This window comes from Synchiropus splendidus, chromosome 10, assembly GCF_027744825.2.
Source record: "Synchiropus splendidus isolate RoL2022-P1 chromosome 10, RoL_Sspl_1.0, whole genome shotgun sequence".
Lineage (NCBI taxonomy): Eukaryota > Metazoa > Chordata > Actinopteri > Syngnathiformes > Callionymidae > Synchiropus > Synchiropus splendidus.
Genome location: NC_071343.1, coordinates 2,503,467 through 2,519,539, shown reverse-complemented (window position 1 = coordinate 2,519,539; position 16,073 = coordinate 2,503,467). Strand labels below are relative to the sequence as shown.

Genomic DNA, 16,073 nt, shown 5'->3' with positions numbered 1-16,073 from the left:
TTCTCATTTATATCTCAATTCAGGGGCCCCGGGCCCTGAGCTGAGTGACAGCCTTACGTTAGTGGTGGGTCCTTCTTCGTTCTCCGCCACGCAGCACTGCAGGTTGAATGAAAGGTCATTGCAGTTGATGAGAACCCGCTTGCCGAACTTCTCCTCAAACTGCTTCACGTCCGGTTCAATCCCTGAGAAATCTAGTTTCTGGAGTCGACAACAGAACAAGTCAGCGGGTGTCGGCTTCAAACCCAACACAGAGGCAGTCACCTGAGTGTCCGGGTCGAGCGTGAACAGCTTCAGCCGGGTTTCGCTCCTCATCCGAGACTCAATGTCTCTGGTGCTCTGAGGAGAAAGAGAGGTTTAGACCTTCATGAGGAAGATGGACCATGACGGGAACAGTTGTTTGGATCGACGCCACTTGGGTGTTTTTTTTTTTATAAATATTTTTATTGAGACAAAAAAAAAATCATTCATCAATCAAAACATTAATCTGCTATATTTTTTTAATTAAAATAAATGTTTCTTAAAACATTCATATTAGGAAAAAAATGCAACAACACCTCAATATTCAGAAAAAAAAACCTTCAATGTAAATTAATGAATATTTATTTTTTTCTAATATAATAATAATGTATTTTTATTTTTAATGAAAATATACATTGAATCAAAAAAATAGACAGATTGAAAGAGCAATATTATCAGATTATGAAATACTTATTTATAAAAGATTTTCTCTATGAGTGACTGAAATAATTGAAAGGTATTTATTTGGCTAGACATATTAAAAAGTGTGTTCCTGAGCCATGTTTATATCCCAGCAAAAGTTTAGCTTCAAAATGATGTATCTGAAGATGATAAAGAACAAAGTGAATAGCATTTGTAAAGTTTCCGGCTGCATGCATAGAGAGCCTCACGTGGCCCCCGAGCCACGTATCGCCATGATGACGTCAATAAATGCGTTTGTTAATCTAAAAACAGCTTCCTTCAGAGAGATGGAAGTTTATTGCACCAGTTCATCACTGCGGCGACACAGCCAGAGCAGGGTGTTTTCCAGTTCATAGATCTACAGTGTTGTTTATACCACATCCTTTCTCACATCAAAGGCTTTTCTCCACAGATTCTGGCTCATTTATAAAGCAAAGTTTATGCTGCTTCATCTCCCACCCTTTGTAGAAACTGCAAACGACATTCCCAAAGAAAAATGCTTCAATTTAGCAGCTATTTGAGCCATTTACTATTTTCAGATGTCAGAATAGTGTGGAGGGCTGGGAAATGAGGCGTGTAACCAGCGGCTGATAAATCTGAGCCACATGGCAGCAACACGAGCACTGACTCTCTGTTAGACCTGGAGGAAGGGGAGAGGCAGGACCCACCTGGAAGCTGTCCATGCTTCCGGCAGAGGAGCTGTCCGACTTCCCAAGATCGTCATCTGGAACATCAGAAATCCCAAATCATGATGGAACATCTGACACAGCACGTAGCAAAGCCTCATGTCTGCTGTCAGACACGCTAAGCTGCATACATATCCACTGGTGGAGGCGGGTCTTATCGGAACATTAAAAAGCAGCTTCACCGGCAGGAGTTAGGAGGATTAGTGAATCGCTTTGTGTCGTGGTATTCAGCTTCTTCCTGACATGGCTAAGCTGTAGATAACACTAGAGGTGGATATTACAAGTCTGGGTGGTCCAGCATCTACGATGGAGAAGGCACGTACGGAGGGTCGGTGAACATGGTGGCGGTGAAATCCTTCTCACAGGGCTGACAGACTCAACATGAGGAGGTTTGTTTCAGTTAAATCCATTTATTTTGGGCGACCAAACTTCCTCACATGTACCTCTGATCGACTGATCTCTGACCTGGCAGTGACCTCTTGCCTGAGACCTCCACGCTGCCTGCACTCTCTTCTTCTCCTCGCTTCAATTCTGTTCATCAGACCCCATCATCCTCGCTCATCCTCCGCCTAGTCCTCTTCACCTCACCTCCATCCATTTGCTCTCACAACAAATCCCTACATCATCAGCAAACATCATGGTCCCTGGAGACTCCTCCCAGCTTTCACTGCCCTCACACACGCGCAGCTCTGGCCTTGATGGACAGGAACACTAACCATCATGGGCGTCTCCGTTCCTCTTCTCCTGCATGGCGATCTCAAAGCTGCTGTGCAGGATGCGGTTGAGTGTGTTGATCCAGTCCTCCATCTCGGCTTCGCTGTCGGCGGCCAGCAGGTAGGCGCTCTTATCCTGCATCTTCAGCTCAAAGGCAAACCTTCGAACCTTGTTGTTCTGCAGCAGGATGGAGCAAGGCCAGAGACAAAGGAAAAAAATGGACAAGCCTTTCAACAGATGAGGGAGCAGGTGTCGGTGAAGTCGCACAACATTTCCCTGAGCTACGTGTTGACTAGGATCCAGAGCACATTTGTCCTGAAGGAATGTCTCATCTCTCCCTCCAAAGGTAACAATCCCGCTCTCAACTGGGCCACAAGCGACCTAATGCTTATTTGACATTGTTAAACAATTTTATTCTGTTTAGGCTACAAAAACAGTTTGCAAAAACAAACGAGCCAGAAAGCAGCGAGCTAAAAATCACACCGTTCTGTGAAAACAATCCGCAGGCGATGAGTCAGTGCAGCTGAGTCCAGAAGTAAATAAAGCAGAGGGCGAGGAGCGGCGAGCGTTTCCATCTGCGAAGCCTGAGCCGCCGCTCAGACTCAAACTCGGTGTTCAGAGGAAAGTGTTTGCTTTGTAGCAGCACTCATGGGTTTGATGGGGATTTCATTCTGTTCGTGAAGTCAGAGCCAGACTCGTAGGTTAAACCTGGGTAACAGCAACGTCTCAAACGATTCAGATTTAGGGCTGCAACTAACAACTATTTTGACAGTCGACTAGTCACCGACTACCTTTACGATTAGTCCACTAGTCGCTGATGGCGCCAACATGGCTGAATGTAGTGCTGTAAAGAGAATATAAATAAATAAATAAATGTAGGTAAAATGTAAAAAGACTTGAATGTTAAATGCTGTTTTGAAACTTTTCATTTGAATTTCCACTGCTCAAAACATGGTGTGAAAGGTCCGTGTTCTTTAATATGTCCTTTATAAAACGGTCCCACACTTTCAACGTCTTGGGTCACAGTGGTCCCTGAGCCTCAGGTATATCTCCTCTCATGGTGGATTGTGCTGAGAACAATGACATCACGACAAGTCATCTAACAAACCTTCAAGAGCCGATTATAGTTGACCAGTCATTGCAGACCTCCGCTAAGCAGCTCAGCTCAGCTTCACAAGACCTAAATGAACCCAGCATGCCATCAAATCAACACAAAAACTTCCACAACTTGTGTTCACACCTCAGGTTTCTCTGGCTCACGGCAAAAAGGAAAATCTGTGATCAATTGTCGGACTTCATCATCCTCGCTAGCCACACCTCTCCTCCTTCATCGCATGCATGAACCTCAGAGTTTCCCTCATAGTTTTGTCCCCAAACATTTCTACAAGAGCTGAAAGATCCTCCAAAACAAGGCTGAATTTAGACTGTGTAGTCCCATGATTTTTTGACTGTCCACTGTTTCCAGAGGTGCAAAGGCAGAGGACAAGTCTGGTGATTACTTCAAAACCTTCCTGGACCTGGACTGAACTCCAGAACACCAAATGTGATGTCCTATATCTTCAATTGTATTTGAGCTTTCTTGGAAACAGACACAAACAAGCTGAGCTCATTAAACTCATTAGTATCATAACAGTTTTGGCCCAGTCGCGAGGAAGTGACACGTCAGCAGCGTTTGACTCAGAAGCTGGTAATAATTAAGAGAGCGACTTGACATTAGCAGCAGAGGAACAGTTCCCTGTCACTGCTGCGTCACCATAGCAACAGCACATGGACTTCACAGATGGCTGATATGAATGAGACATGAACGGCCAACCTGAACGACGCCCATGCAGGAGTCCAGGAAAATGGTTCCTTTGGGTTCTTTGGAAATCTTCTCATCCTTGTAGAAGTTGAGGTTGTAAGAGCCATCGCCCAGCTGCGTGAGGTGGAAGTATCGCCGCTTGAAAGACTGCAACGGAGAGCACAAGTTGGAGCGTCAGAAAAGTAGCTATAAAACTGAACTGCTGCTAGAGTTTTACTGTTGCTGTGCCCCACAGGACAGAGGACGTTACGGAGCATATAGTGACATGGGGTGAGAGGAATTTCTGTCCAAGAGGCATGGCAAATAAACAATAACAATAAACGATTATCGCCCCTCACTCTGTATATCAAGTGGACACGCCCCCCTAAAGAGAGGTTCCCATGTTCTGAATCCAGCAGATGCTGATGAAGACTAATATAATATATATTGCATATGAATACTGTGATCACGTTTAGTTGAGTACACTTCTTCAACTAAGCAACAACAACTCTTCTCTGCTTTGAGTCAGGATGGCAGCAGGCGGGAATGAGATTCATGATTTAATGGCGTTTTTATTGTCATTTTGAATTTCCTCAACAGCTAACTAGACTTTTTCAGATAAATCCATAAAATCATCATAATTGTCATTATGATGTGGTAATATGATGAATTTCCCAAGAGCTTATTAGATTTTTTTTACTTTAAAATAATAAAATCATAACAAATATAATTATAATGTGGTAATATGATGGATTTCCCAACAGCTAACTGGATTTTCAATTCAATACATGTCAAGACTCACCCCTTGGCTTCTGTGTTTCTCACTCAGATCGCTACTGGAATGGATATAAAACCTTCCGAATGACTCCGAATTGGGGGGCTACGCTACGGTTCCAAAAATCCTGGGGGGTAGGGTGATTATACTAGCTGTTTGTTGGTGTTTTTGGAAACTTTCTCTGGGAACCGCGGAGTGACTGCAGCGTTAGCCGCCAAGCTATCAGTTACGACGCGGCTCATGACGTCAGTTTCCTGCGACTCGCTTTCAGCGTGCTGGAAGAGTCAGGAGAACAAGGCAAAAATAATAACCAGAATAAGCGACGGTGGACCCGAGAGCAGGACAGATGGTGTCAGCCGGTCAGATACCGTGAGGGAAAAGGGCAAATCAACGTCGGTTGTGTGGCGGTGGTTTGGATATCTCCGCGTCACTACTGGCAAAACACTCAAGATGTTTTCAAGATGTGTCGGCGGCCGGCGGCGACAAAAACGGACTGGACTATAAACGGTAGTGATGGGTAAATGAGGCATCATAAAGCGTTTCGACACAATGACACACTGTGTTGATACTGTGTCACTGAATACTGACACCTGCTGGACATTAAAAATCCCTGCAGGCAACCGACTTGTCAGACTCGCTCTCTCTCTCACCCTCATTGTAACGCTGATGGCACTGTTCATGTTGCCTTTATAAAGCCAGCCGTGTTTGGTGATCCCGTCCTTCTGCGACCCCAGAGACGCTGTGTCCTGCAAGAGAGAGAGCAGGAGTCAGGATCCAGGCCGGCGGGAACACGCTCCTGCAAGACGGTGCAGATGAAAGGCCGTCTATTGTGGCCACAACACATCACAGTCAAAGATCTCAGAGGCTCTTGGACGGGGAACGTTCAACAAACAGATCGGACCTTTCACACCACAGGAGGAGCAGCGTTTGTCTTTCACTGGCCGACATGACGCCAAAGCTCCGGCTTCTCCTCTCCGTCAAAATAAACCCAATTCTGCGGGACGAGTTGCCTACAGAGTCAAACGCTTTCTGTGTTTAATGACTTCGCAAGATGTGGGTTTTCAAACCTACAACCTGACTGCTCGCAACTGAGTCAGTCAGAGAGCTGCCACATGTATTTAGCATCACTTTCACTCGCCTCATCTGGAGTGAGCTCCTTCAGTGTTTAAAGGTCTGGACCAGGTTCACCAGACCCCCGAGAACAATCAAACTCACTCCCGACTTTCACATTTGCCGCGCGGAGGGAGCCGATTTCCCACATCTAACACACACACACACACACTGGCTGATGGATAAAACACTGTTTTATTAGAGGAAGTACAACAATCTTTGGTTTATAATCTAGAGAGAAGATGTGAGATTTGGATGAAAGGTTCAGCATCTTCCACGTAACCCATAACGTTGCTTGAGTCAGACGCTAGCTCAGTTACTTAAGCATTGGTGCAAGTCAAGACTCTCACAGACGGGAGACGGACGGAAAAGCGACAACCTTTGACTGAAATACCACGCTGGACCTTCATACTTCACATTAAACAGTTGAAGTTAATATTCGAATAATTCATTCCGGCTGCCTTGAGGTGAATCGCGGCCTGTGAAATCAGGTCATAGCTCAAGTTTCCGCAGCTTGGTATCATCAGGGAGAGTTTCCATACGCTCACTTTCCGTAAGATCTTCTCTAAATACCTGCATCATTTCTGTATCCGCTGTCAAATCTGTCGGCGACCCGCCTACACCAGCTCATCCAAAAACAATAAAGACTCGCATAAGCGGCCCAATCTGGGTGCTGAAGCGCAAAGTATGAAAGGATGGGAAGAGAAGGGAGGCAATGTAACAGTCAGCACGAGTAAATATTTCCACTCCCTGCAGCTATTAGCTGGGAAAAACCCTTTCATCCTGCTGAAGGACCGGAGCTCACCTCATCTTTGTCGACGTCTTCGTCCACCTCGAAGACGTGGACCGCCAGCTTCTCGGGACGAGACACTTTGCTGTGAAGTGAAATATAGGATTAAAAACATGAGAGCGGTTTGATGCTTAACGTACGAGAGGTGGAACTTTTCACAGCCTTGTGCAGCCATGATCGACAACATGTCCAACTGCAGAATGTAAAACAGTTTTCACTGTCATAGCAGCTGTTTTTGAGAGGATCTTTGTTCGTTCCAGACCCAAAAACAGAGTCCAACTGAGGTTATAAACACTGAACTAGAGACACCACCTAGCACTTTGGGGGTTCAGGAGGCGAGGGGAGCACGGAGGGCTGCAATTTTGAGTCATTTATTTGTGTAAAACAAAATAAAACTTTTAAACTTAAATATTAAAACTTAAACTTTTAATATTGAAAAAAAATGTATAACTCCATCGAACACCTAAACAACTTGAAATACTACTTGGATTGAAGTTTCATGAGTCGCATTTTACGCTGAAACATCAACACCACGTGATCCGTGAAGAGACGGACACTGCGACTCTGTGAAGGGGCAAAGTTGATCAAAGAAAGAAGCATGCGTGAGACCTGCTTCCTGCTGAGTCTGATGAATCCAACACCACTCAAGTCTCTGTCACTAATTACTGAGGGCTTTACGCATTAAAATATGGTCGAACCCGCGATTGTGAACGTAAAGCTACGCACACTCCCACACTGTTCAATAACTCCTCTGTTTCTACACAAACGAAACATGTTCATCCACCAGTGAAGCATCTGCTCCGCTCTCCTCCACACATGCCCGCTACACTTGTGCCTCTGAATAAGCTCATTGTTCCGGTTCATATTTGAAACTGAAACATTAATAATGTGTTTAAAGCTTGTGTTGAGCCAGCGGGGGAATACAGAAACGGAGGACCTGAGCTCTCTCTACGTCATCCTTGATTGTTTTAACATCCCCACTTCCAACATTGTGACAGTCAAACTTGGCAGCGGCTGCTGGGTTTCTGCCAGTAAAATGTTCGGGAAACACGATGACACAACGCTGATACAATGAGGGTGTTTCCACTTGACCTCGTGTCTTGGTTGCATTCTGTTTTCTTCTCCCTCGACATTCATAAAGGTTTCACCAGCTAAGCTAACTCAAAGCACAGTCAGTTCACCATGACGTGAGTCTGAGTCACAGCCTCCGGCATCCAGGTAGTATGCAGCGTGGCTGTTCCTACTTGCCCGTCAGGGCGTCTCAGCAACTCACTTTGGAAGCTGTCGGAAGTCTCCGGAGTAGTCCTCGTACTTGTAGTTGACCACGTGCCAGTCGCTCTTGTAGGTCTTGATGCACTGCAGGGTTACAAATGAAGGAGATTTGGAGAACCACAACAACATGGCGGCATAAGCAGGAATTACACAGGAGACCGGTGATTAAAGGATGTTTGGGGTTGCAATCATTCTCGCGTCACGGCTCTGAGCAGCGGCCAAACATGGCTGTGGCGGGATGGTTTTAGCATCAGAGCGCGGCTCTTCGGAGGTTGGACGATGTTGAACTAGTCACAGCAGAGGAGAATACGTTTGTGTAAGTCAGTGACCATGGCACGCAGTTTGGAGAGGAGATCCTTCTCCAGGTCATCGCTGAGGTGTCTTCCATCATGAGGAAGAAAGAGCTGAGCCAGAAGACAAAGCTCTCCAAGGTACAAGCAGAATCCCCTTCTCTGCTGACCTCAGGAAAAGTGGGGGAGAAGGAGTTCTTGACCTGGTGACTTCCACAACTACTGTTCAGAGATGAGAAATGCATCAAAGCCTGGGCAGAAATTTTCCATCTCAGTCACCCCTCACAGAGACCAAACAGTCGGAGGTGTAGCTCCATCTCCTTCCCTTTCCTGGAAACGGCTCATCGACACAGTAAGTGATAGAAGCAGCTCGCGGGGATGTGCTCAGAGGAGAGCTCTCTCCTGCCGAGCAGAAGAAACCGATCCGATGAGACGAGTGACTGGAAACAGGAAGGCTTTCTCCGGGTTCGTCTCCACAGCTGTCCAGGAGTGATCACGCAACACTTAACCTCAAAGTCCTCTCTGTTTTTCTAAGCCATTAGACAAGGCCTCTGAGTGACCTCTGACCTCACAGATGAGCAGCTGGAAGTGAAAAGGCCGTGTGTTCGACAGCGCCACATTCATCACCTTTTTATCGACTCGCTTTCATTCTGACAGCATGAGAATAACCAAAGAGGCGAGCATGTGTTCCCGTGGAACCTGTTTGAACCTGCAGTGAGGATGGAAGAGAAATCACAGCTGGATGTGTCTCAGAGCAAACAAACCAACTCAAGTCAGGGATTACACAACGTCAGGCTGCTGACTTTCCCTGGTGAAGGATGTGTCACATGTGAAACAGAAACTCCTATGGAAGTGAGTCACTTTACCGTCCAAGCTCTGGTGTGTGTCTGTACTCAGCCTGGATCCCGCAGCTGGACCTATTGCGCCGCATGTTACAGCAACAACACACACACTCCCACTTTCTGCATTTGCTTTTAACATCGACCAGGAACCATTGTTCCTCTTGCATGACTCAAACATGGGCTCGGTCAGGAGAGAATCCCACTCTTCCCTCGCCCTACAGTGTCACTCCAGAGTGACCTGGGCTCCCGCCACATGGACAGGCCTGCGATACCTGTGCAGACACCTCACCTGGCTTCTCCCCGAGCCAAACAGCAGCAGCGTTATTCTTAGTCTCTCATGGAAGACTGAGGTTCCAGCTCAAAAAAAGGTAGTGTTTTACTCGAGTCTGGTCTCAGTCTCAAGACCACTATTTTAGGGTCTTAGGCTCTGGAATGCATTTCTACTCCATCGTGTCTGGGTCTCAGCCTAAGCAGACGCGGGATTTCTTGTCAAGACCGGTCGAGACCGACAGAGAAGACTGTCATAGTTGGTAAGTATAATTGTCCAAGATTCTGGAGAGGATCTGAACCCACTCTCACCCCTGGGTCCCACCAGGGCCGCACCCATCCTCACTCCCACAGTGTAATATATTGGCTTTCTTAATGTGGGTTTTTGCATCCTATACTGACGCCAAAGGCAGCCTTCAGCTTTTGGCAGAGGTGACCCAGGGGGGAGGCCACGGGACATCCTGTCATGTCTATACGGCCACAAACCCGGAGGTCCCGCCCTCGTGGCTCTGCAGCAAGTGCAACCCCGGTGGTGTCTATTTTCTCTTATCTTAAAAGCTGAACATTCAAATGTTTCTGTTCTTTCCAGTGTACCTCTTGGACAAACAGACTCTGAGCGTCTCTCTCTGCGTTCTCAGGCACGGTGGGGTGGAGACTCCTGCCTTGACGCCGCAAGGTTGAAATCTGGAAGAGAGCGAGAAGACAAGTCCGTTAGACTGAACAAAGACGCTTCCCAGACAAACATTCCTCTCAATGTTTGGGACGCAACATTGTTTTCATGAAAGGAGGAAAGATAGCGGAGGTGAGCCGGGCAGAATGTGGAGGAGGAGGCTCCTGGAGCAGCGACGCGCCCCGAGCCTGGCTCCGCTCCACCCTTGTACAGACTGTCTCCAACTAATCTGGGTCTCAGCACGTCTAAGTCCTCGCTGAAGGATTTATCAACGCTTTCAATCTGCTCTCAGAGCTGGAAAATCCTCCCCAAAAAGAGCAGAGAATACAAACAAAGATGCCAACCATGTGCTTTTCTTCATCATGTAACGCACAAAAACCATCGGCTCTGAATATGACAAATTAAAGCCAAATGATTCACAGAAGTCGAGGGTGAAAAGAAAGAAGGAAAGAAAGAAAAGCGTGTCAAAGATCTAAAACCACGCTACGCTCAAGCACTGCCAAAAGGGGGCGTCAAAGTAGAAAATCTATTTTTTGTAAATAATAATTTGTAATGAATATTAAACATATATTAAAATAAGTAGGTAATGAGGGGAAAGATAATCTCATTGTTTCACTTTTTAATCATGAATTGATAAGAGTAACGTGAATCATAAAAAGCTCAATGATGTGTAATAAAGAAGAATATGCTTGATTTAACATTTTCAGTTAAAAACAAACTCACAAACACTACAACTAAATAGTGAGAGAAACCAAAACAACAAGAAACTAAGTCGTTCTCTGAGGACAAATTTAAATAGCTTTAAACGGCTTTTAATGGGGAGTAATTACCTAAAGATGATGGTTAATAACTCTCAGATGTAAATCAGAAAGCGTTGGCTGCTGAGCTGTTTTGACAACAGCAACATTCCTACATGTCTGTTCTCACTGATCCATCGTGGTGGCTCTCCTGACATATATATATTAATGGTTGGGTAATGACTACAGAGCAATAATTTCCCTCAGAGATCTGAGCAGGAGGATTAAATCTGACTAACGTGATGTGATCCCTTAATCTCAGTGAGCAAGAGAAATGTAAACACAACTTTGTTAAGCGGAGCAGCAAGGGTTTACAGGAGTGAGTGTGAGCGCTGATGGGCTGCAGAAGGAAGATGAATCACTTCACACTAGTGCAGGCCTGGCCAACGGGCGGCTCCCGAGCCACATGCGCCTCTTTCCCCAGTTTCATGCGGCTCTTCACCAAATGAGCCGCCGAACTGGCTGCGATTTTGGTCAAGTTGCTGCTGAGATGATGGTTTATACAGGAAATAAGAGGAAAAAGTAAGAGTTATTCCAGCGAGATGACTTTGACTAACTCTGGAACATAAACAATGAACCTCACCGCACGTTCAAGGCCGATGTGAGTGGTGGTCCTCAGACTTGAGATCAGATCCACCATCAACACCACTGACATGACTCAGTTCCAGGTTTGACTTTGTCCTTCCCTAAACTAAAGGTGGCATGTGTTTCACCTGTGATTCATTGTTGATGGTGGTGAAGTGCGTTGAATTCAGTGGAGTGAAGAGGAGACGCTCCAGTCTGCAGCGTGGCTCACACACACACAGACCGGGGCCACGTTATTGGTGGCATGAGCCACGTCCAAACATAGAGGAGTCAAGTCAATGGCGCCCACATTTCTATCTACGCCGCTTGATATTTCCAGGAGGATCAGGGTCAAATGGAGGAATTTGAAAAATCCATGCACAAGACACATACGCTGGATGTGAACCAGCAACCTTGCGACAGACAGGGATGAGCTTTAACCACTATATTGCCGCTAAGTCACGTGAGCAGCTGATCAGGTGAAGCCTCACAGCCTGACATGTTTGTAGCATGTGGCTCTGTTCAGCAACACAGTCAAACAGTGTGGCTCAGAGCCTCGGACTGGTTGACCGCCCCTGCACTAGTGAGTGTCTCAGTCTCCGACAACCGACATCCGCTACCAACCCAGCTCCACTTCCAAACCCCCTGAAACTGCTGTGGCCACTTCCGCTCCCAGTTTAAGATTCAGAACAATACAGTGGAGTTTCTGTGGCACTGCTCGGGTTACTGGCGTTCAGGAGCCAAAAGCCTTCCTTCCTTCCTTTCCCCAGTTTCCTGCAGAGAAGATGGGAATCTTCAAAAATCCATCCAGCAGAACTAAATAAACACCACGGTGAAAGGAGGCAGGAAACTGGCAACAGGATACGCTTAATTGGCTGCAAGGGAGACCAAAGGATTTCCACACGGGTCCACTATTAGGGAGCCGATCCCTGAGGGCTTTCATTTGTGACATTAAAAATGAGTCTTCACCATCCGGAGGAGAATTTCCTCTGGGATTCCACTTTGAATGGCGAAGATAATGTCTCCATGGAGGTGCAGCGAAATAGCTGAACCTTTATAGATATGATGACTCCATTTTATTTAATGTATTTATGGATTAAAAAATATGACAAGGCGTGGCCCTGCTCTGACTCCTGAAGTTGTAAAGACAAACTAATATGTTTTGGATATACTGGTTTTCTTAAAAATGTATGTTAAGTATGTGTATGTTAAACATCGGGATACGTTTCACTGTGAAAGCCATGTATCAGGATACACAGGCATCGCAATACGTGTCGTGACTACTGTATTGTGATACGTATATCATGAAGTTGATAGAAATACCCAGTCCTAATATTTATTTTTATTATTACTATTATTTACTATTTTAAAGTTTTTTTTTCATGTTATATTTCCTTCTTCATTTGAAGTCGATCACTACGGCTACAGCTGTGCACTTGGATCATATTCATTCATTACAACAATACTGGTTTGAAAAACAAAAAAATCACATTTATTAATGTACATTGAAAATATGATTCTGTTCTTTGTGTGATAAAATGAGTTAAAAGCTCATCTTTCCTCCCTTACTTGCTTATTTTGTACAATTTTATTTGCAGAGCTCTTGTATCAATACATCACATAAATGTGTTTTTCGAGCAAAATATTTATCTGTGAAAACAACATGCAGGCACTTCCTGGAATCAGTTTATGTAGAAGACTATCTCCATTGAGGGGGAAGGTTTTGACCTCTGACTCCGGGCATGATGAAGACAGACTTGAGTGAGGCGGAGGTTGGAAGAACAAGTCCAGGAAAGACATTCTGCCACTACAATACAAGTGAAACCCAGGGAAACACCACCGAGCCAACAGTTCTGAGATCAAGCCTGGACAGAGATGAATTGAAGACATGGAGGGGAGCAACACTAGTGAAGCTGGCGGGGTAAAGATAACAAGTCGGTCACAGCCGCCACTGGATTGATACCAAAATAACTGGCCGAGACAAAAGCTCTTTCAGCTGATTGAGGCTGGATTTGAGACAAACTGGATCACTTATCGTGAGAGCTGAACTGACCCAAACCACAGTGCGTGTCGGCGGAAACAGATGTGATGTTCCATCACGCCGCCTCAGACAGAATCACCTGTTGGCTCCTGACAATGCGCTGCCTGTGTGGAGGCGGTATGTGCCGAGCCAAAGTCAAGGCTGAAACACTATCAGAGGGCTCAGCTGCCGGCCACAGAGGGTTAACAAGCCCCGCCATAAATCACTGGACTGGGAACTCTACAGACGCACATCGTGCTGGGAGGAATCATCTAAATATAAAATACTGATGAGGCTTCAGTTCACTGCAGCAGGGAGGCAGATTCAACCACAAACTACTCTGGTTCTGATTTCATCAATAAGAGCCACGGGAAGTTCCAGGATTTCACACTTCACATTAATCTGAGAGCAGAACCTACTTGAAAACGTTTAAATACTGGCATTGGATTTTCACTTTCACTTCATATCTGACAAATGTTCAGGTTCTACTGCGTCGGTGTCATATTTCCTGCCGAAAAACTGCATTCTAGTGGGCCAGAATTTCTCCAGATTAAAGGAGAATCCCACCAGATTAGGTGGATTAGACTGCTTCAAACTTCTCTACTATAAAAGGCTTGCTCAGAAAACGTCAGGTCGAGGTGAACAGGCGGGTTGAACTCCTTCAGACCGCTGAGTCGTAAATCTACCGTTGTTTTTCTGACACGGTGAAGCATTTCAAACATCTCCAGAGACAGTGGGACCACAAAGAAGACTCTGACTCCTGAAGGAGTCATTCACAAGCTTCATGAAGTTTTAATGAGTGAGATTCTCTTCATGTACTTTTGAGCAGTACTTCCACATCACTAGGGAGGTATCTGGCAGACATTCGGACAAGATGCTTGATGACGTGGAGGGGCAGAGGTTCTACTCTGAGTCTCTCGTGGATGACAGAGCTCAATGTCCACACAGAGAAACTCTTGTTCTTTGAGTCACTCCATCTCATGGTAGAGTTGCATAAAGTGTGGTGCAGAGGCCACTATTGGACCCTGTAGATTGAAACTACTGGTTATTCTTTAATTATGAATTAAAAACAATTTTAACTGCCTTTCTTATCAGAAAATTATATTTCTTTAATCAAACATTTTTGAGTATTGCTTCTCAATGAGGAGAAAAAGGATTTTTTAATTTCATTTTCTTTCTTTATTATTTTTGCTTCATCTTAAACAAATTGTTTTATTGATATCTACTCTCCCAAAATACATATTTTAATTACATATGTGTATATGTTGTTTATACTTTTTGTATAAAACACTCATATGTCTCTACTATGTATGTAAAATAAGTTTTCTACAACAGATTATTATTTATTGTTTCCTCTTTAACAAATAGTATATAGGATAATTTCATTACATTTGTGTATATGTTGTTTTTAATTTTAATACCAAAAACATTTTTTTTTACATCTAATTTTTCCTTTTATAAAAAGGGCCCCTTGTCTGCAGTTTCCAGGCCCTTCCTATCAATGTGAGTGTCAGTGTCCCTTACGTCCCTTTAGGAAAAACTATTGTCCAGCTAAAGTGTATTTCCAGGAGAGCAGGATCGTTTGATGTTAAAGCCATCAACCAACAAACACTCTTCTCACCGATCATTCAGAGACTTCAAAGTTTCCACTCCGCCGTGAGACAGAGGAGCGGGGTCACACTGGAGGACAGCCACCATATTGTTGTTTGAATAAAAGTCTCATTTCCTGAACTGGCGGCCTTGGAGCCCATTTCTATTCAAAACCTTCCATCCCCTGCGCGGAAAGTGTGAGGGAGCGTACGTCCTGTACACTGAGGCGGGAGATAGCGCCGGCCCTGTCACAACATTGGGACAGAATGAGCCAATTAAAGAGACGACCTCTGACCCGTGACTGCACGGCGAAGGGATGTAAACAAGAGCAGAGACCCCACCCAGAACTGAAAACAATGGCCACGCCCGGCCCGTGGGGAGAGATGAACGTGCGAGTTTGTCGTAGCCAGAAGAGTCCGACTCACCTCGAAGTCCTCCAGCGGGAACTGCAGCATGTCCCTGAGGACGTCACTGAGGATCTGCGTCTTCCTCTGCACCAGCACATTTTCATAGTCCAGAGGTTCGATCACCTTGGGCTTCACCTGAGAACACAGAGCCAACGCAAGTTAGGTGACAAACTGGAGACTGCTCTCATGGAATACTGGACGGAAAAGACTTCATAAGGAAGGTCAAGATAGTCCAGATGATTGCAAGAGAAAGGAGGAAATCAGAGGAGGAAGGTGAAGTACAGTCAGATCAATCAGGCCCCAGCAGCTGCAGTGGAAGTTCATCGCGGCAGAAAAATATCTGCGATCAATAAACCTCACTGTTGGGCAACAGTACATGTTGCACCGATGACATCATGAATCAAGGCGATGACGCGTGTCTGTATATTCCAAACAGATGGTATATCACGAGCTGACGGGTTAAACCCAAAGATGAATGACTGAATCATGATCCAGCGAGTTTCCAAGTCACGCTCGGCCTGTGGAAAACAGTTGTTTCCAATGAGAGTAACCCCAAATATGAAGGATGAAAATACACCACATGAACGCCACATCACGGTGCAACACCAGAAGATTCCCACTGATGCTGCTTCATTGTGATGTCACAAGGGCCACAGGGTCAGGATCGCGTCTGGCACAATTCGTTTGAAATCAGAAAAGCTGAAGCTTAACATGATTGAAGGTCCATTTCTGGTTAACTTTCCATACGGATCCAGATCCGGATGGAGACTTCGATCCGTGCCCTTCCTTCATTCCTTCAT

The 16,073-nt window shown here is 45.3% G+C and overlaps 1 protein-coding gene across 7 annotated transcripts in view; it reads right to left on the bottom strand.

Annotated features, from left to right (window-relative positions):
- Window positions 1-16,073, bottom strand: part of LOC128766455 (dedicator of cytokinesis protein 9-like) — a 61,895-nt gene that overhangs the window by 19,004 nt on the left and 26,818 nt on the right. For all 7 annotated transcript variants that reach the window (XM_053878107.1, XM_053878108.1, XM_053878101.1 and 4 more), the window contains exons 2-11: window positions 15,292-15,408; window positions 9,820-9,909; window positions 7,828-7,910; window positions 6,570-6,639; window positions 5,305-5,400; window positions 3,913-4,047; window positions 2,102-2,276; window positions 1,368-1,423; window positions 262-336; window positions 58-198 (exon numbers count right to left, since the gene is read on the bottom strand). In XM_053878107.1, the coding sequence (XP_053734082.1) occupies window positions 58-198; window positions 262-336; window positions 1,368-1,423; window positions 2,102-2,276; window positions 3,913-4,047; window positions 5,305-5,400; window positions 6,570-6,639; window positions 7,828-7,910; window positions 9,820-9,909; window positions 15,292-15,408 (1,038 nt within the window). The remainder of the gene's footprint in view (window positions 1-57; window positions 199-261; window positions 337-1,367; window positions 1,424-2,101; window positions 2,277-3,912; window positions 4,048-5,304; window positions 5,401-6,569; window positions 6,640-7,827; window positions 7,911-9,819; window positions 9,910-15,291; window positions 15,409-16,073) is intronic.